Source organism: Hydractinia symbiolongicarpus, chromosome 14, assembly GCF_029227915.1.
Source record: "Hydractinia symbiolongicarpus strain clone_291-10 chromosome 14, HSymV2.1, whole genome shotgun sequence".
NCBI lineage: Eukaryota > Metazoa > Cnidaria > Hydrozoa > Anthoathecata > Hydractiniidae > Hydractinia > Hydractinia symbiolongicarpus.
The window spans coordinates 4,136,361-4,157,523 of record NC_079888.1 but is presented as its reverse complement, the minus strand read 5'-3'; the positions used below and the strand labels follow the sequence as shown (position 1 = coordinate 4,157,523).

Sequence of the window (21,163 nt, the reverse complement as noted above, 5' to 3'; positions counted from 1 at the left end):
TCCAAGTTTACAAATTACCACCGAACTATTTTAATTTTGTAAACAAAAGAAAAAAATGAAGAGAAAAAAGTGCGGGGAAAAACACCTTAACAAGCTCCTCGTCGTTCTCAGAGTCAAGGTCTTCGCTCACATTTTGGGACTCTGGATTGTACGCATCATTTGACTCATCCTTAAAATTAAGCAAGTAACAATTAAATATTATAAAACACACATGCATGCACTGAAATTTAAAATGTACAAAATAGAAAAGTTTTAAGGAGCGCTTATTGCTGTTTACCAGTTCACGATTGCATTGAACTAAGTCTGGGTTGCAATGGAAAAATGGCCTGAGATTTCTGTTATCGTTAAAATTTTGGCTTGGCCTAGAGTTCGCGTAAAATAGAGGGCTCCAAAATAGTACATCAACACGAAGGTAGGTGAATTAAGATATTTAACATCTCTTTAATAACAGCCGTATTTAGTCTGTCTGTCCGCGGTAGGCGAGTCCCGTGGCGGAAACACGAAATGCGATATATAAAGGACGGGCGACCCCGTGGATGTTTCCACGGGTTAACGGCTAGTCTATATTATAATACCCGTATACGTCTGTCTGTCTGTCACGCAAAATGGTACCGCAAGTAGCGAGACGCACGCAATGCGGTATAAAAAGGACGGGCGAACCCGTGGATTTTTCCACGGGCCACCGACTAGTATTTAAGTAATTGTTGAAATCAGTAATACGAACCGTGGATGGAGCATTAGCTAACTCTGTCTTTTTCAATGGAAATTTACATTCCTCCTGAAAAAAAATTTAATTCTTTAAAAAAATTGTAGCAGACACGACTGAAAATTAGATAAAGACTTTCATAATCAAATGAGCATTAATTATCTACATCTCTTATATGTTTTGTTTTGCAAGTATCTACATAGTAAGCAGGTTAGATTTTAAAAGATAAGTATCTTAAAGCATATTTAGTGCAACAGCTGGCCAGTTGAAATTATTTTTGAATTTTAGTTATATAAGTTTTTATTTTGGGCATTTATAATTAAGCTACGCAAAGCTTTAAGGAAGATATTGTAATATGTACATTATTTATGCCGAAAGTTAAGTGTTTTTTTTAAAGAAGAACCACAGTTAATTCACAAAGCGTGTTCTTCAAGGCTCGATGCTTGATCAACATCGTTCTTATTAAGCTTTATATCGGGAGGTTTCGTTACTATTACCGGTATTTATCCTTTATTAAAAATATCCTTCATTTGAAAGAAGTTTTAACCAATGTTATAAATCAAATTAAAGTTACCTTTTTTCTCCACCAGAGATTTTTTCTATCCTTATAGTCATACCGCAATTCTAAACCCGATGGTATGTCTTTGACGGCAAAGAGACACAAAAAAGGCGAACTTCTGACGATGACTTTATTCATAACACAGTTCGGAAACGCAGAATCATTGACATATTTGCAAATAGATTCCGTATTGGTTGCGTCAACACTAAATTAAAGAGACATAACATATTTCAAAGAGACAAATGCAACGATTTGGTTTCAAATCCCTGAGATGCCGAGGCAGTTTGTTTGTTTTGGACAAAAAAAGGTTTTTATACCTTAGCCATTTTTATACTGTTTGTTTTTTTGTTTTGTTTTCCGTGAAAATTTAAAACATTTAATTCAATTTGTCTCACAGAAATCTGATTAGAAGCATTAAGTAAAGCACATAATGTATAGTAAAGCGTAGCATATTTTGTATAGTACAGCATATAATGTTTTTTCTTTAACGAATTAAATCTATCATTGATTACCATAGTGTTTCTTTTCTCTCGTTCTTTTTATGATCAAAAAAGTAGAGAAAACAGCCGAAACCATCCTCTTCGTATCCCATTTCGTTCTTCTCAGCTTCGTCTTTGGAGAGTAACTGCCCTCTGTACTGAAGAAGGAACTCCCCTTTCTTAAAACTTTTGGTTGAAAGTATTCCAAAACCTAAAAAAAATTAATTATCACATAGTGGCTTGGTATGAAGTTAAAAAAAAGCTAAAAATAATAATCGTAACGTGTAATAATATTCTACTGTATTAAACTAATCTTTGACACAAGCTAAACTATCATACCAATGTCGTCGTTAATAAAAACTTTTTCAAATCCGTCTTGGTCAATGCCGAGTTCTACAAATCTTCTCGCTTGCTTCTGTTCATCTTCCATATCAACTTCTCCAATACTTATAAATCCGGACTAAATTTACATAAGCTATTAACTCTAAGATGCATTTTAACTAACTTTTTTTCTACCACCATATTCAAGGAATAATTTAATGTTGTCCTAATGATTAGACTCACTAAAATTAGTTCTTATGTCATAAACAAAACTTTCTTTCTAAAATCCTGAAATACACGACCCCTTAAAATGAAGGTTTTTAGAAGCAAAAGTATTCTTTAAACAGCAGATAAGGAATAAAATTTGCTAAATCCTTTCTTTTACTTAATGTAATACCAAAACGAAATAGACTGAATAAAGGCCTGGAACAGGCATGATCCTGCTTATTCTATTCAGGGAGGAAACAAGACAATGATTAGAGGTGATCACGTTACTTTTTGTTCTGGGAAAATTGAATTAAGTTTAACATTTTTTCGCAAGCTAGCAAGACAGGACAATAAGGGGGCAAGCATGTTTCATATCAAATGTACAATGGAAATTTTACGTCGGTATGAATTGTTATTAGGACATATATCATCAAACGCCCTTTATTACAACCAGATAATAATTCCAATGTTTATATTTAAAAAAAATGGCATTTCTACAAAGCAAAGCACATACCGAAGCTGTATTCTCCATACTTATCGTCGACCTTGTTTTCATTGTACTTTCAGTAACTTTAACTTGCTAAATCACAATAAATACTTTATACAGTGGGTATACTCGGCTAATTCAGCACATTTTCAATGTCCGCTATATAAAATATTACTTTTGAAATTTTGTAGAAGCCGATTTTTCTTGTTTTTATACTATTTTAACTAGAAATTTCTACTGACTCAGAAATTTAGATAATAATTTGACATAATTTTCACACGTCTTGGTCAATATTTTCCAGAAATAGTAAAGAAAATTTGTATACGTAAAATATTGAGTAAATAATGCAGCTGTTTGGACAGGTAAATAAGGATTAATGCTACATAAGTTAGTTAATTTTTGCAAAAATTTGTTTGCATGAAAATAAATCTTCGTGGAAGAACTAGAAATGACTTAAATTAGGGGGTGTTTACATGGGAAATCTCATCCCGGGATAAAACTCGTCCCGGGATGAGGTCATCCCTGTCTCTGGCCAAAGTCTTTATACTGTTTACAAGTTTTAGGCGGGATGAAATCTCATACCGGGGCGAGTTCATCCCGGTCGAAATGACCGAGATGAAATTTCAACCCGGGATGAAACTATTCTCAAATCTCCATGTAAACAGAAAAAATATTTCATCCCGGGATGAAACTACCTTTATTTCTGAACTTTATGCGCAATGGTTTTGAATAATTTCATCCCGGGATGAAATTATTCAAAACTCGCCCCGGGATGAAATAGAGATGTAAACAAAAAAGCTTTCATCCCGGGACGAAAGTCATCCCGGGATGAAATTTCATCCCGCCTACATGTAAACGTAGTCTTAGTGCAATTTAAACAAAAAGATTTTCTTGTTTTTCTTCCCTTTTTTTTCGGTAAAAAATTATTAAACATAACGTAACTAGTGAGCAATAGTTGTCTCTTTCAAAACTAGTTTTAGCACTAGTAATTTACATAAATACTAAAGAATTATTAAAGCTATAATACTTACTTCTCTACATATAGATTTACTGCTTTTTATACTAGGTGTAGGTGGACAGAAATTTTCGATCTAATAAACAAAGATGTATGCGTAAATAGATCTTGAAGGCTACAGTTTGTTTACTTCTTTAAGATTGCCATTCTCAACCAAACCAAGAAAGTTGATCACACTTACCTTTCTAACTTCATCATCACCAATTCCACCGCCATCCTCAACATTGCCATCATTTTCATTTTCAAGACACTATAATTAAAGCAGTAAGTTTTTCAAGTAACAATGCAATTCTAAAACAAAAATAAAAAAAGCCGTTTGCTAAAGTATAAGTTTAAATTATAATCCAAAATTTTCCAATTTTTTTTACTTAAACCTATAATGATCAAACACTTACATCGCCATAGAACGAACTCGCTGTTTTTTCTGCAGATATTGTGGATGGGTCGGACAGCTCTTCCAATATCTGGTCAATGGCGTTCATTTCCATTGCTGTCAAGTCAGAGTTTCTCAACTTTATCCACTCTAGCACTTTTTCTTTTGAAGGCAGTTCTGAAGGTCGGGATTTTTTTAAGAGTAGATTTGTCAAATCTTCTCTTTCACTTTGTTTAATGGTGATACGTTCACCTCCTACTTGAAACCCATCGCCGACCATCATTGCAAGACTCAAGGCATGCTTTACATTTGAATGCAGATTGTAATGCCTCTGTGTTGTTTCCTCTTTGTTTTTCATGAAGTTCTTAGCGAAGAATCCAATGTCCATGCCTTCAAGGTTACATGCAAACGTTGCGCATGCACATCGAATTCTGGTTGGACAAACTCGTTGATATTCTTTCTCGCTAAAAACTTCGGCATCTTTAAAGCTGCTTGTTAAAGCACTGCCAACAACACCGTGAGACATTTTATCTTCATTTGATGACGGCAAAAATAGATATTTTGATGATGCATTTTCAAACAAAGGACGTAAATGGTCCATGTATATTTTCAGATGATTAAAGATCGCATCTGGTATAGCAATAACCTTCTCCCCATATATCGTCGACGTCTTGTAATTAGAGTTGATGATTACCCAGTGTCCAGGATAATCATCGTGACGACTGGCCTCCTTCACATCACTCACTAGCAATTCTATGAGATTCGAGGCTCTTAAACCATTCATAATACAAATATTGGTCATTACGTAGTCACGTACTTTCAAACAAAAGCCAATGGTATACTTGCTTTTGCCACGTGTACTATAATTGTTGAGCTTCGCAACAATATCTTGCGTAAATGGTGAGCGTCCATACTTTATCATGTGCTCAACCGTTAACAAGTGCCGTGTCTTCAAACGTCTCAGATTGACCTTCCTTTGCTTTATAAGAGGGCGTAATCTAATATTCCAGTCTTCGATTGATTCCTCCAGAAGACGAAAATGCTCTCTTGTAAGGCCTGCATAGATATGACGACGTCTCAGAAACTTCAGAAAATGCCGCAAGGAAGAAAATCTAGTGCGCAATGTATTTGCCTCAACCCCTCCTTTTCCAACAAGTTCCAGAGACAATCGATGGTAGTTGTCCTCAATACAAATTGGGTTAGAAAATGCATGAAGAGGGAACATTGTTCTACTGGGGTCAACTATATCCCATATGTATTCAACATATTGGCAATGTTGTTTTGCTTGCCGTTCTGAACTACCATTTGCCACTAAATCTTCTTCGAAGGCCTTCATCAGAAATGCTTGGTCTTTATAATAAAAATTAAAAAAGTCTTTTTCCTTTAAATTCCATAATTGCCTATCGAATTCTGTCAAAATAAAAGAATTTTTCGGAGCATAAGAGGCAGCTGGTCCTTTATATAAATTGGCCTGAAATCGGTCTTTGCTTCTTTTGCTGATCTCATCATTTTCAGGTTCTAAATGTTTTACTCCTCCTTTCTTCGCGGTTTCAGCAAGTTTAGCTGTGCACCAGTACTCTTTCCTTGCACTTTCCACAATTTTATTGATGTCTTCATTCTGCAAATCCTTGTGCTTATACCTTAAATGGTTTCTTAGCCGCATATGCCATTTATTGCAGATCACACATGGCAAAGGCTTCTCACTCCCATGCTTTTCTTTTGAGGCCCATAAAAACATTACTCTGAGTTCACTTTCTTTCATGCGAGCTGTGTCACTGCTATACTTATGTATAGTAACTAAATGACCAGCCAAACTATCGCTTTTCATGACCTCACCGCACTCAATACATTTCATTTCAAACTTTCTCTTCTTCTTAACATGACTTGGCTTGACGGTATCGTGTGAAGGCAAGTACAATTCTAAATTTGCTATAACTTTTTTTCTCAACCTTTCCCTTTTTCTTTTTTCCTTAAGTTTCTTTTCCTTATACTTAAGGTCATTCTTCACCCTTTCCTCACCTTCTGCTTCCTCGTGACAAATTTCTTTTTCGCTGCTTACGTCCATAAACTCCTTCTCTGCCGCCCTTTCAGCCCTACGCAACCGTTTTCTTAGATCCTCAATCTCCTCCTCAGCTTTTCTTTTTTTCCTTTTTCTCTCTTCGTCTTTTGATTTTATGCGATTTGTCTTTGGCTCAATTCCCTATGATAAAATTAGTTCGCATAACCACAATGACACTTAAAAAGGACAGGAGTGTGCACCCAAAATTTGCAACAAAATAAAAAGTATTGATATTGTTCCAAAAATGTAAGTAAAGGGATCATTGTCTTTCTTTTCGTGTGGTATATTCATTTATTGACTTACTCTGAAAATATAAAAAATTTACTTTCTGTGCCAAATGACAAAATTCTTCTCACAATTTCAAGGTACATGAAAAAAAAGGAACTAAAGAACATTGGTTAGCGGTGTTCAAAATCCTGCGTCAACAAACTTTTTCTTGCATTTTAGTTTGCGTATAAGGGATAAGATGCATATTAAAATGAATTGTACCTTACTAACAACGATCGGGGAATCAAAGTCAATCCCGTCTTTTCCAATTAGTACGTCTGGGGAGCTTGGGCAGTGCTGTAGTAATAAATACCATTATTGAACAATTTTTTTTAAGAGCATGCTTATAAAAAATCACATAATCAACAAAAGTACTCACCACCGGTGTTGCATTTGTTGTTTCTGACATGGACTGTTTTTCAGTTGTAGTAAGTGACACTAACAACAGAACGTAAATATAATGTGAAATTTAAATTTGGTAAAAAAATCCTGTTTATAATTATGTTTATAGCCTTATGTTTGCTTACCAAGGGATGAATTATCTTCATTTTCTTCTACAGATAAAGCACTTGCGAAGCTTTCTCCATCTAAAGTTAGGGTCAACGCCTACAAAATCATCGAACAAAATTATTAATTATCTAGGTAACTATTAATTGTAAGCTTTATAAATACCGTAACACAGATTACCTTTTTAAAACTGATGTTTTGAATCTTGCTTAACACTAAAACCAGGGTGTCTGGCAACAAGACTTTCATAACACCGTCAAAGAACTAAAACAAGTATTTTTTTTACACATCACATGAATTTTTTAACTACCTTTCGGTCTCAAATAGATAATGCAGACTAGTATGATTGTCAAATGCAATCGAGACAAAAACAACTGCGCAACCAGGAATACAAAACAACTACCTTGGGGCTAGAAAACCAAGTGATTAATTTGCCAGTAACATATTCTACCATCCCATCTGAGAAGTAGTTCAAACCATTGTTGGTATCCAGAGAGTCTAGAAGATTCAGTTAGCCTTCATATGACTTATATCAACATATAAAAAACTATATGATGTAGTAAAGCATGACATAAAACAGTATAACGATAGATGTGTGGTTTATAGAGGTTTGCAAAACTGAACAGATAACAGTTACACAGAAACACGAAAATGTCTAACATTAAAGAAATGTTTATCAACAAGATCTTGGAGAATGAACTTTTCATCATGAAATTTTATATATAACGCTTACGTCTATCATCGCCACCATTTATGTACAGTGTATATCTATCAGTCGCAGTCTAAAAATTTCAAATAATGACACAAATTACACAAATGCACAACATAGCATGCTACTCTAAATGTTCCTCCAACTTTTACCTTTCCCGACATGATCATGTGTATCTCCGGTTCTAACGTATCCATTAGATATTTCAATTCATCGAGAGGTATATCAAATTTTTTATCTAAAGAACACAGTCACATATTAAATTTTAAAGCATAAGTCGTGCAAAGATGCATACTGTAGTACACATGGGGTGTATGGGATTAAAGTACGTATTTTCGTTTTTTTGCTGAAAGTAACTCCCAGTGGAAAACGGTTTTTTATAACAATCCTGACGAATGGATCTAGTTCCAAAGGTTTTTTATCCTTAATTTTAGTTCTTATTTAATATTTACTTATTAAATTTAAATATTAATGTTTGAACTGTGTAGATATACTTCATAGATAAGGGAGTAATAAATAGTAAAAGCATGCATGATAGATGGCTTAGTATCAAAGCATACATCTGCTTGAAAAAGAAAATGGTAAAAAATCGCTCATTTAGAGTTAAAAAAGAAATTATCAGTTGGTTCTTAAAATTCAGTTCTCCAACTGATACTTCCCTGTTAACCCACGCATTTTAAATTGAATATACTAGCGGCAATGTATACCTCTGCTATAAAAGAATTTAAACTTCTTATCTCCTACTGAAATCACATCGCCATGTTTCAATGGTGTTGCACACGCGACTTCATCTCCATTGATAAACGTTGGAAAAATTTCCGTGGTAATACGTAAAATATACTAAATGGAAGAATTACATCAATTGGATAGTAAAATGACGGATAAAAATTAGAAAATAAAAATGAGAAAAAATTACCGCGTTATCTTCTAACGACAAATTACAATGGTATGTGTCAATATTTTCATATGTTGCCTCGCTTATCTGGATGTTCGCTTTAGGACTATGGAAGAAAGGTAATCATAATTTTTTTACTCGTACCAACAATTATTCAAAACAAAACATAAAAACACAAAAGCTTTTAGTCATTGTGAAATTAAAAGGGTTTTAGTAAGACCATACACGAGGCTGAGATTATTATGCAAAGGACTGACCAAAGCATGCTGTTGTGCCATTTCGAGAAATAGCAAAAAACGGCCACAAATATCGTGTCCAGGGTTGTAGATAGATTACGCTTATTACAATTACAATTAAAATGCGGTTGCGGTTTTTTTACTCATGTATGTTAAATGAGGACTGTTGTTTAAATAATAATAAATTCTTTTTTGACTTACGAGGTTCCAATGAGCAAGTCTTTGTCCGAACTATGAAGGTAATATGTTCTTCCTGGGGAACCATCTTTTCTAACGGAGAGTAAGCTTGCAATAGATTGATCCATTGTCTATTTTAAACTGCAATTGTAATTACAAATACAGGTCACGACATATACAGAAAAAAGCACGTTTTCATGAGAATAATTGAATTTTAAGTAAGATAATTGTCGGGACTGTCTTGTTTTGACTAATTAAATGAACTAAATCGACAGAAATTAACTAACAATTTTCCGAATGATCACAGCTGGAAACAGGGGGAGGGGATAAGGATTTGAATTCTCTTTTAACTATTGCTTGACGCTCAAGAAAGGGCAACTGACTAGATAAAAAATAAAAATGATTATTAGAAGAAATTAATAAATAAAAAGAAAAAATTAATAAGTAAAAAGAAGAAATGACTGCCAATATTTATGTACCGCCTATAATAGTTTATATCATCCTTTTTTGACTTAAGAGGCATTACACACATTACATAGGACAAACATTTTTTATCTTTTAACGGGCGTTTTAGCCAATATAGAGGCTCAAATTTGAAAACCTTTTGTTCGTTGGACGCAATCAAGGTTGCGCATCCTTAAATACTAAACTATTTAGCGTCTCCACGAATTCTAAGCTACAAACTTGTGAGGCGAAATACAACTCTATACTCATAACTTATGTAAACGCTATACTTTTTATTGTTTTTCCATAATTACAATCGCTCGCGATAAGTTGCTGGACGGGTTGGTTGGGAGGCAAAGGTGCGTATCGGACTACAAATTGGTACATTTGACATAAAAACACTGTTTAGCACTGACACGGTTCATCAGAATACAGGGTCGTTTGTCCTATCGTTATCCTTTGTGGGGAATGACGGGACGCACGGGGCACGTGTGACTAGACTTATAAGTTAAAGGGGCAAGTTATAGTACAGTTTTTCGTCACATTTTAGCCTATACATGCATTCTGGACCTGATTTAAATAAACGTGTTGTTAAAAGATAACAACCGCACGCACTAATTTATCTGCAGGCACTATTTCAACAACCATACATAGTAGAAATGCGCTTATTGGACTGGAGATTGGTGCATTTGACATAAAAAGACACCGTTCAACACTGAAGCCATCTATGCGAATGCAGGGGTGTTTATTCTTTTTTATAGGAATGAGGGGCGCATGGGGCAAGTGTAACTTTACTCATAGGTTAGAGGGGCAAGCTATAGTACCGTTTTCCGTCACAATTTAGCCTAGATAGACCTTCCGCACTAAATTGGAATAAGCGTGTTGCTAAAAGATGACAAACACATCCACTTATTTACCTACAGGCACTATTTCCGCAACTTTAAACTATAAATGGACACACAAAGTGTCGTTTGGAACTTATTTTTAGCCTCCTGTTTTTCCCAAAGAATGAGTTAGGTTACCAGCCACGATGGAAAAAAATTGCAAAGCAAGATCAAGTTTGTTTGTTTATGGTTCCTTAAGAAAAAGAAGGCACTCTAATCAAAGCACTATTTTGTGTACCTAGCTGGTTTGCTAGCTACATAATTGGTCTTTAGATTGGTCATTAAATTGGCAGAAATTAAAAGGTGTGTGTATTCTGGGTACAGTATTATACATTATACAATTTATAGAACAGTAGTAGAACAGTAGTATTACATATCATACAATTTATAGAACAGTAGTAGAACAACAGCAGTAGAACACAGCACCGGGCACATATACATTATACAATATTCAGAAGCGGAGGTGATCTCTATCGGCGAAAGTGAAAACCTGACCGAGCGGAATTTGAACCAGCGAACATTGGGTTAGCGCCCCACTGCTCTGCCAACTGAGCTATCGTTCCGATAGTGAGACGAGTTTGCAATTGCCTTTTCTCTCACTACAGGATCGAGCCCCGTTGGTGGTTCGAGCCCACCATATACATATGTATATCTCTATCTTCCATCAGGCAATTTCAAAGATTCAGCCCAGCGTAGCGGCGACGGAAATCAATTGACATAAGAATAACCTAATAGAATTTATAGAATGTTTTTTCCAGATAATTGCGCACACATTAACTATATGGTTTGGCATTTTCTTTCATTACAATCAGGGGTGCTGGGTGAGTAGGTGCTTACTGTGACTACTGTTCCAGTGTTTTGCATTATCTAGGAGGATATATCAAAAGATAAGAAAATTTAGACAGGGTATTTAAATTTTTAGTAAAGGTTTTCTTCTTACAAAAAACCACCGAGGACTTTATTTTAAAAATATTACCACTTATCTGTTCAGTCATTGTCATTGAATAATATACATATTATCATGTCATCAACAAGCGAGTTTAATCTAGGCTACGAGTGTATGGTATCATTTGACGTTACTTCACTGTACACAAATGTACCGATAAAGGACACATTATATATCATCAGGGAATTACTGCTAAATGATGATGAGTATGAGAACAAAACACGCATCCCTATAGACAAACTAATGTCCTCGGTCCAAGTTGTGCTTACAAAAACATGGTATTTATTTGACGGTAACTTCTTTACGCAAACTGACGGTGTGGCTATGGATGGCCCAACTTCCTGTGGTAGCTGAAATATATATGCAGGCTCATGAGACGCCTTAACAACTGCAGATCACGCTCCAAGAGTTTGGAAAAGATTTGTGGATGACGTCTTTTTAATAATTAAAAGAGCACATCTAGACGCATTTCATGAACATATCAATAATTTGCACCCGAAGATTCAATTTACAACTGAACACGAGAAGAACGGTACGCTTCCTTTCTTAGACACTCTAGTGTCTCGAAACGGTGGTAACTTATCAGTATCAGTATACCGCAAACCAACTCATACTGATCAATATCTCAACCACACATCCAATCACCAACTGTCCTGCAAAGAAAGTGCGGTGTCTTCATTACTGGACAGAGCAGTCAATGTAGTCAGTGGAGAGAATGACCGAAAGAAAGAGTTATCTCATATAAACAACGCCTTACTTGCAAATGGGTATTTGAGACAAACAATTAAAAGGGTTGAGAGGAAAATCAGGAACAGAACTGATAAGAACAGTGACGGAGAGGATGCAGAAAATGAACCAGTAGCTACAGTGTGTATGCCGTATATACCAGAGACAAGTAACATACTTCGTCGGGTATTGAAAGATTATAACATAAAGCCAGTGATTCAATCTAAAAGCACGCTACGTAGTATACTGTCGCATCCGAAAGACAAATTATGTCTAGAGAGTCAATGTAATTGTCTACGAAATCCCGTGTAAGGATTGTGATGCTGTTTATGTCGGTGAAACGAAACGAATGTTCAAACAACGTGTGCAAGAGCACAAAAGAGCTGTACGCAACGCAGATACAGACAAAAATGAGATTGCGGACTATAGCTGGAAGAATGATCATGTTATTGACTGGGACAATAAAAAGATCATAGACCGAGAGTCTGGTTGGAAAGCAAGAAAAGTGAAAGAAACCATAAATAGTATAGACAGAAATACTCACATCAATAGTATTTCCTATCAACTTCCAGAAATATGGTTACCTGCACTTCGGAAAGCGAATATTTAGAAAAAGTGCAAAATGGTTCGGGACAAACGTAACAAAAACTTTTAGAAAAAAAGAAAAGATTTTAATCAATCCATTGCTTCCATCTGGGTCCGTGAAAAAGTTAATTACTTTAATCGCTGTGATCTGATTGGTTGATTTCGATCCTCTAATTATCCTCAAATAATAAATAGCCAAAGATGATTACGATCATTGCCCGTCGATGACAGCTGTAGCTGTCGAAACGAGGACTTTATTGTGGCTTAGCAGATCTGAATAGAGTTCTTTCTCTCTTTTCGCTAGGAGAGGCTGAGGTGCTTTTATTGGAGCGCACATATTACAATTTGCAAATGTTGTTGGGACAATTTGTTCGAATTGGAAACTCTTGCCAACGGAGAGGGATTTTGTGCTTTTCAAAGAAGTACGGATCATTTGTTTATTTCTAGTTACAAAACATTAGTTTCCGATATTCCATGCTTAGAAGGAACATTATCAAAGACTTTTAAATGTTGAGTTTCCTTGGAATAAGAACTCTCTGAACAACTGAGTAGCAGTTAAATGCCCCTGCTATATTTGTTACATGGAAAACTTCCCGTTACTATCCAGAAGATATGGCAAGGAAAAGACGATACAGTTGACAGATGACAGAGATATAGTAATGCAATAATACAACTTGACAAACAAATCGTCCATGAAGAAAAGTCGTTGGAAGGACACGTTTATTAAAAACTGTTATGCAAGAAACGGCAATGCAACATATCAAGGAAACTACAGAGGCACCAAGCTCCAGAACATAAAAGTTTTGAAGCCTATTGTTCGAAATCTTATTCGTTCCCAAGCTTACATTAACAACATACAGTTTAGATTTATGGCTGGACACAGCACACACAACGATATACATCGTTTAAATGTATCCTTTTAAATGCGGGAGAAACACTTTATTAGGAAATAGTCAAGGCTATTGATACTTGATTTGTTTTTAAAAGGCATTGAAAACAACCTCGTTTCCAGCACATGTTGTCTTTTATTATACTGGGACGGCGAGCCGAAATAGAAATAAGAGGCGCTGGGAACAAGGTTGCATAGAAACATTATTGAAAGGAACTGGTCTACAAGATCTCTTTCAAAAGTATATGCCGAAAACAAGGTAACTTAAATGAAAAAACACAATATTAAAAGTAATGGTTGCGTTCATTAAACAATAGTTAATTACCATTAATGACATTATACATTTTTAGACCTTAGTACTGTGAAAACATTTAATCAAATATAAAAATGATAAAAAAATGGTGTAAGTGCACATTCGCAAATAATTATTTTGACCATACTAGTCTTTGGTGTGCCAAAAATCCCACAGGTTCGCGGGGAAAAACCCGACGTAGTATAGTCGATAAAAATATATCGCATTTGCTATTTCGTTTGTCCGTAACATGACTTTTTCTCACGCGCGCAGACAGAATACGGATTCTAAAAATCTTTTCCGTATAGTAAGTAAGTAAGTAAGTTCCCGCCTGTGTTTTTATGGATCACTTATTTGGGCGTGGTTAGCACGACCTGGTTTTCACCCACAGACAGAATACGGATATTACTAGCCATAGTTACCACAAATGCACCCCAAAATGCTAATAGCAAGAATTACTAATTCAGAAAGGGATAGAAATTTAAAATGAAAAATTGTGGTGTTTTATGTGATTGCATGATGACGGGAACAGAAATGTATCTAATGGAGGATTGTTGACAAGCGTTTTGCCCAAAGGAACAGAAAATACATAAAATATGATAATATATAAAATTGCATCAATCAATGCCTTTTTGCCGTTTGATTTATTGTAAACCTTGTTTAGTGTACAACCTGAAGTCAACATTAGAATCATTTTTAAAATTCCACAGTACTTCTCTTATTATACTACCCTTCGCTCTAAATTAATTCATAATTAATTCTGGCTGTGATAGCATTCGTATTGGTGAGAAATCTGGCCACCTGAAAACATTTATATTCAACGAGTCATGTTTCTCAACTTATAGTAATAATTGATTTAAAATAATAGATAACGTTAAACACAAAAGAAAATTTAAGAGTCACAGAACCCCTTTATATCCAATGAAAAAAACCCGATCTCAATTCTCAAATTGCTCACTTGGCAATTTTATTTATTCTAAAGATGGCTAATGACATGATTGAAACAAAACTAATTTGTTTCTTAAATATATTCACCCAATTCGTGATTTCGTGGAAACAGCTATAGGCCTTTGGATCGACGCCAGGATGCGTTCTGAGTATAATTTCATATAAGACATAAGTAGTTACTTTACTTTCTTACTGTTAAAAAGTTTAGCAACGTGGTTGAAACAACAACAAATACTTTCTTGAGTATAAATTCACGTGGGCTGCAGCAATATTTAAGCAGGCTTTTAGATTAAACGAGGCAAACAAACTCCTATTACCATAACAAAAGCGTGTCAATTACATTTTTAACAAAAATTTTGCTGAAGTTTTTGTCTTATTAGTACAAAACACACAGGTCGTGTTATAAGAGCCGACTTGGATAGTAGAGTAAAAGTGCCCCGCGAAGTAGACAGTGAAAAAAAATTATCCATACACAACACAGTCCATTAAATGTGCGCAATTAATTGAGACTAGCCGTTAGCTAGCTCGTCCGCCGGCACTCAAATTTTTGCCTGTCGTACAATTTCCTGCATCGGTATTTCGTGGAAAAATCCACGAATTTTTCCGTCCTATAAATTCTTGCAACAAAGTTGATAAAAATATATCGCATGTGCTACCTCATATGTGCGTAGCACAACTTTTTTTCTCGTGCTCAGATTACGGGTATTATTATTATAAAAATTTTTTATCAAGTAATGGAGTCTTAATATATCTCGTTGGACTAAGAGAAACAAAATGCACGGTGCGGCCGTCCAAATAAAATCATACAATATGTGTCTCAATAGATTCATGGAAACAAAATGCACGGTGCGGCCGTCCAAATAAAATCATACATTCTAGTACAATATAAGACCTGAATTCTACAGACATGCATCAAATTGAAAATTTATGGTCCATTTTGAGCAAGATCGATAAATACAGTCTTGATGCATCTCAATAGATTCAAGAAACAAAATGCACCTGTGCGGCCATCCAATAAAATCATACAATAAGCATCTCAATAGATTCATGGAAACAAAATGCACGGTGCGGCCATCCAAATAAAATCATACATTCTAGTACAATATAAGACTTGAATTCTACAGACATGCATCAAATTGAAAATTTATGGTCCATATTGAGCAAGATCGATAAATACAGTCTTGATGCATCTCAATAGATTCAAGAAACAAAATGCACCTGTGCGGCCATCCAATAAAATCATACAATATGTGTCTCAATAGATTCATGGAAACAAAATGCACGGTGCGGCCATCCAAATAAAATCATACAATCGAGTACAATATAAGACCTGAATTCTACAGACATGCATCAAATTGAAAATTTATGGTCCATTTTGAGCAAGATCGATAAATACAGTCTTGATGCATCTCAATAGATTCAAGAAACAAAATGCACCTGTGCGGCCATCCAAAAAATCATACAATAAGCATCTCAATAGATTCATGGAAACAAAATGCACGGTGCGGCCAAATAAATTGGTAAATCAGACAGTAACTTACACAATAATTTTGTTTGATATTAGAGATACCTAACACCAAGAAATAAAATTAAACCTGATATATAAACCATAAAATATGGGTACTATTTCATCAAATATTCGAATTAAACGGTTACATTGTGTTAGCAGGTGTCGAGTATGTGGCCTAAAAGAAAACAAAGTGAGTTTCACTATTTCACTATTTCGTTCATACAAGATCTGGCTGAGATTATGGGTACTTTTAACTGTTACACCTGAAATATTGAAAAAATATATTGAAAAAACTGATAATTGACAGAGCTCTTGGGTCAGGCTTAGCAAATTTGAGGAAAACTAAAAAGTATAAGAAACATGCAGACAACACCTCAAACGTATAGGTTTCTTGGTAAAAAAAATACGTATTTGTATGATATTACAGCATTTTATAAATTAAAATTTGTTAAGGACAAGTAAATGTATTTGTGCTTTTCTACAACAACCTACTACATATATATACACTTATGTGTAAAAAGCAACAGTAAAAAAAGTTTGAAACTAAAAGTCCTGCTATTCGGTTTTCTTGAAACTATGTGATCTGATTACTTATTGGTTGGGTAGGGTTTTTTTTGGAAGTATATATAATTAACTTTCCAGCGATAAAATTGTAATTTTCTCAGAAGTACCATAGTCAGGAATGTTATGATTCATTACTCTTGAACAATAGAATGAATAGATCTTGCTTAAGGACAGAGAATTGTGTATATGCAATCATCAATCTTTGAGCAATTCACAACAACATAAAAACCACAAAATAATTCTTACAATATAACAAACCTACTTTAGTTCTGCCACATCTCGCAGATTAGTGTAAATTCTTGAACATTCTTAATTAAACCTAAAGATAAAATGATGCAATGATTTTGTCAAAAGCTCAGATAAATAATGTGCAAACAAGACAAGAATTTGGTACAAGTATATACATTTTCACCTTTTCCGTGCATCACTAATTAATGAAAGGATATGCACAGTATAAAATAACCGTATATATATACATGTTTTGAAATTGTTTCAATGCCAATGAAGAAAAAGTGTTGAAAAATATGAGAAACATTTTTAGGCTGATCTGTAATATCTATCAATATTTTCCAGAAAAAATTGTGTGGCCATGACAACACTAATCAGTAATCAAAGCATTATGTTAAGTTGTGCAATATTATAATAGTGATTTATATGTGGGACAACATTGGCTATCATCCTTTCAGGATAGAAATAGTCATGTTACAGTTTAGAAGTTGGGAAGCTAATGTGCAGGCTTACGTCTACAATAATCTCGTTTTTACTGCTTTTAATTTGTTGTCAATAATAAAACACTAAATAATGTTTATCTGTTACGTTGCTATTGATCAAAACTATGTTCGAATCATTAAATTTGAAAATACTGTGTTGTGGATAAGTTTTTGCATGCCAAACTAAATAAACTAGAGATGGTCAGGATTCTCTGACCTGCTAGTAACTGAAATTTATCTTTGTGCCATATTACAATATTTTACCACAAGAGCATTCAAAATCAATGCAACATAGCCAAATATGATATTTTTTTGCCTCACATCAGCAGATTTTTTAAGCAAGCAGAGAGAACAAACATAGGAAATTTCCGCTCTGCAAATTGGTGAAGCGTAACATGCAAAACTATGTGTCAGTGCATATTAAAAACGAGAAATTTTTAAAAAGAGGTCCATAGCTGCTGATGCATTCAGATTGCAATAATCTTAAATAGGGTTGTGAAGCAGGATTCCAATCAAAGTACAGGCTTGCTGTCATACTGGAGATGCTGCTGTTACTGTTAAAAACTATATATGTACCCATACTTTTAAATTGTGAGTCATGATGTCATGACGTCACTGATGTCATTGATGAAATAAGAACAGCTTCATGCTCAGAAACAGTGAGGTTCAGGTTAAATTTTACTGGTATATACTTAAAAAAAATAGTATCTAACAGTATCAAAATGAACTGAGTTTTTGTGTATTAACCTACTCATACCTTGTCGTGGAATATAAAAATGTGCCAAATCGAGCTTAATCAACATTTCTTAATCAAATTTCTTAGCATATCAAGAGACTTTAAACAAATCATTTTGCTAAAAATATTGGTACCTATTTGCTTGATTTTTAGTCAAAATCTATTGTTTTGTTTAAAAAGTCTCATCTGTGTCCTTTGAAATGCCTAAATTCTGAAACTCAGGAAGTATATATAGCCAATGCAAAAACATTTTTTATGCTAATTTCATTACATTGACCTATATGCACTCCATAACAACTTTCAAGTCCATAAGCTTTTTTCTACGCAAAATATTTGAATTTTTGAATTCCACGAAAAGGACCTGGGATGCTTCATTATGGACATTTGACCGCTATAGTCACACTATCTGGACATTTATTGTCATTTTTTCTATGTTTATCACTTTACTAATACACAAAATGTTTGTTGTGACATATAGATTACTCACTATGTAGCTAAGTGTCATTGCCTTTTCAGACCATTATATTTCACTACCTAGCTAAATCTTCAAAAATAAAAAAATTAATCTTAAAGGATAAACAGATAAACAATATTTTGTCTTATAGCATCCTTGTATTGCATATACAGGATACTACTGCTATTCTGTAGCTACTGCTTCCATGACTTGTTTAAATTTTCCCAAAAGGTCTTTAACTCAAATCAGAAAATTGAAATTCCCACTTATTTTCTAGAATTATTTTAAAAAGAAGTCACTTTAACAGAGTAAAACATTGTTTTATGCTGTGCAGGAAGGTGTTTAGCTAGCACTTTTAAATTGGTTAGCTACATTAGCTACAGTACAAAACAAAGGGACAGTATGCTTTGGGAGCTCTCCTAGTACAAACATAGCTTTTGCACAAGCTAGTTAAACCAGTATAAAAGCATAGATAAAAGAAACGACCAATTAACAATATAATTAGTGTATTTCGGATTTAAAAATTAATGTTTTACCCAAAAACATGCCACAAACAACAGCTTTACGATGCACAACCCTGCAAACGACCTGGCGAGGTCTGTTTAGCTTTGTATGAACCAAGCTAGCGCTACACACAGCTTTGGGCCCCTTGCCGTTTCGGCTTGAATGGCCCGCTTGGTGTATGAGATTTTGCAACAGGGTAGTATAATTCCCAGAATTTTGTAAACTTTTCTTTTATAAAGCTCCAAGAAATTATTAAAAATTAATAAACTTGTTCCCAAATTACTGGTGCTCTCGTTTCCTTTCTGATGGTGTATACATACACACAAATGTATTCACTTACGGGAAGTCATAATATTTTTTTCTGCATGCTGTTGTTAGAATGAGTGTCAGCGAGCGGAGACGAGTTTAGTTGGGACAGGTCAGCTCGACGTTCTGGTGAAGTCGAAATTTTAATAATTTAATACTAAAAGTTGCTGAAAATTTTTGGAGTGAAGAAAAGTGTTCTTAAAACAATTTGTAAAAACGCATTTGCTTTCTTAAATAATATCCCGAATTCTTAAAAACCCCAATCTAAACATGGTAGTATAATTCCCTTTGAATAGCAATCTATTCCAAAATAAAAGGGTTTCAAGGGCTGGTTTGACTTCAAATCATCTTCATTTAGGCTAACTTAGTTTTTAAAATGGATTTCAAGCATTGATAATTCTTCCGATCAGCGTATTGTGAAATATTGCAAAATAAAAATTAATAGGGGAATTATACTACCAAATTGATATAATTATTATTATTATTATTATTATTATTATTATTATTATTATTATTATTATTATTATTATTATTATTATTATTATTATTATTATTATTATTATTATTATTATTATTATTATTATTATTATTTATTATTATTATTATTATTATTATTATTATTATTATTATTATTATTATTATTATTATTATTATTATTATTATTATTATTATTATTATTATTATTATTATTATTATTATTATTATTATTATTATTATTATTATTATTATTATTATTATTATTATTATTATTATTATTATTATTATTATTATTATTATTATTATTATTATTATTATTACGTCGAGGAGAAAAGAACAGGAAAAAACGGTGGAAAAGGCGTAAGGCTTACCGTGCGTTTGTCAGAGATTCTTATCAGACTGGAGGTTCCTGGTTGTTGGGAGCATATATCCCTAGTTTGGTCGGGATTAAAATCTGCTAAGACTGACAAACCTTGGGTTTCTGCACTTGCATGGAAAAGGTATTTATATTGGTTGCACCCTCTCGATTATTTTTTTCATGGTAGCCATCACTATTATTATTGAATCTGTTTGTGTAGCGGCAAATGATCCCGCTCAACCACCAATGAAAGCGTTTATAGATGACATATTTCTAATGTCTTCATCAGCACATGATTGTCAGAAGTTGCTTGATGGCTGTCATTGATAATGGAGTGTGTAAGTGATTCACGAAAACCCTGTTATGTTTCTTGATCGCACCATTACTCATACCCTTTAAGATCATGTCGCTGTTGACAAATTTATCTCAGAAACTGAACACCCTCTGCAATTAAATGACTCCTTGTCATTTAAAAGCACTTGTAAACTTGATTTTTGCAACACTTTGTAATTCCAAGGGCTAGGTGGCCAATATTAACACATGAAGTTTCTTTGTCAACTGTCATCAAATTGTAACGATAGATTTCAATCCTGATCACGAAATGGTTACATTCAATCACCAACATCTGTTTATATTCAGCTAGCTCACCTTTAAAAGTATGACTTCTATCCTAAAGTCCTCGAAAGTCAGTGGACATTTATTACTTAGGGATTCCGCTAAGCCATGTGTTTGATCCTTTTTACCTACTTTAAAATCAGGTTCATGGAATGTAAGCAATGCCGGTCCCTCTGCCGAAACTCCGCTTCAATATACAAAGGTAGCTGGGTATCATC

General features: G+C 34.1%; 2 protein-coding genes and 1 long non-coding RNA gene across 4 annotated transcripts; 1 reads left to right on the top strand and 2 right to left on the bottom strand.

Moving 5' to 3' along the window:
- Positions 1-555: 555 nt before the first annotated feature.
- LOC130625315 (uncharacterized) lies at positions 556-11,173 on the bottom strand. Of its 2 annotated transcripts, none has more exons than XM_057440374.1 (17): positions 9,022-11,173; positions 8,606-8,690; positions 8,397-8,529; positions 7,842-7,927; positions 7,714-7,762; positions 7,381-7,478; positions 7,161-7,244; positions 7,001-7,079; positions 6,853-6,911; positions 6,696-6,770; positions 4,170-6,347; positions 3,956-4,024; positions 3,791-3,850; positions 2,787-2,852; positions 1,778-1,955; positions 1,281-1,470; positions 556-778 (listed from the first exon to the last, which is right to left on the bottom strand). In XM_057440374.1, exons 1-16 carry the CDS (start codon positions 9,123-9,125, stop codon positions 1,400-1,402), a joined length of 3,474 nt encoding a protein of 1,157 aa, XP_057296357.1. In that variant the 5' UTR covers positions 9,126-11,173; the 3' UTR covers positions 556-778; positions 1,281-1,399. The 2 variants fall into 2 exon arrangements, with proteins under 2 accessions (XP_057296357.1, XP_057296358.1); XM_057440375.1 differs by having other exon boundaries at positions 7,384-7,478.
- On the top strand, positions 10,205-13,029 carry LOC130625075 (uncharacterized). The gene is made up of 9 exons (XM_057440154.1): positions 10,205-10,242; positions 10,430-10,499; positions 10,717-10,849; positions 10,931-10,971; positions 11,084-11,146; positions 11,317-11,563; positions 11,666-12,183; positions 12,275-12,548; positions 12,887-13,029. Exons 1-9 carry the CDS (start codon positions 10,205-10,207, stop codon positions 13,027-13,029), a joined length of 1,527 nt encoding a protein of 508 aa, XP_057296137.1.
- A 2,493-nt stretch (positions 13,030-15,522) lies between these two features.
- On the bottom strand, positions 15,523-20,214 carry LOC130625831 (uncharacterized). Its single transcript, XR_008981767.1, has 2 exons — positions 17,048-20,214; positions 15,523-16,396 (listed from the first exon to the last, which is right to left on the bottom strand). It is a non-coding gene; the product is annotated as an uncharacterized LOC130625831 (long non-coding RNA).
- Positions 20,215-21,163: the final 949 nt, after the last annotated feature.

Bases quoted from the DNA above. Each gene is read 5' to 3' on its own strand.
- LOC130625315 (XM_057440374.1), bottom strand. From the start codon at position 9,125: ATGGATCAATCTATTGCAAGCTTACTCTCCGTTAGAAAAGATGGTTCC. The intron at 6,912-7,000 runs GTAAGCAAACAT...TTCTGTTGTTAG, and splicing joins TGAAGATAATTCATCCCTTG to TGTCACTTACTACAACTGAA. The intron at 6,348-6,695 runs GTACAATTCATT...ATTTTATCATAG, and splicing joins CCCCGATCGTTGTTAGTAAG to GGAATTGAGCCAAAGACAAA.
- LOC130625075 (XM_057440154.1), top strand. From the start codon at position 10,205: ATGAGGGGCGCATGGGGCAAGTGTAACTTTACTCATAG. The intron at 10,972-11,083 runs GTATATCTCTAT...TGTTTTTTCCAG, and splicing joins CGAGCCCACCATATACATAT to ATAATTGCGCACACATTAAC. The intron at 11,564-11,665 runs GTAACTTCTTTA...TAACAACTGCAG, and splicing joins AACATGGTATTTATTTGACG to ATCACGCTCCAAGAGTTTGG.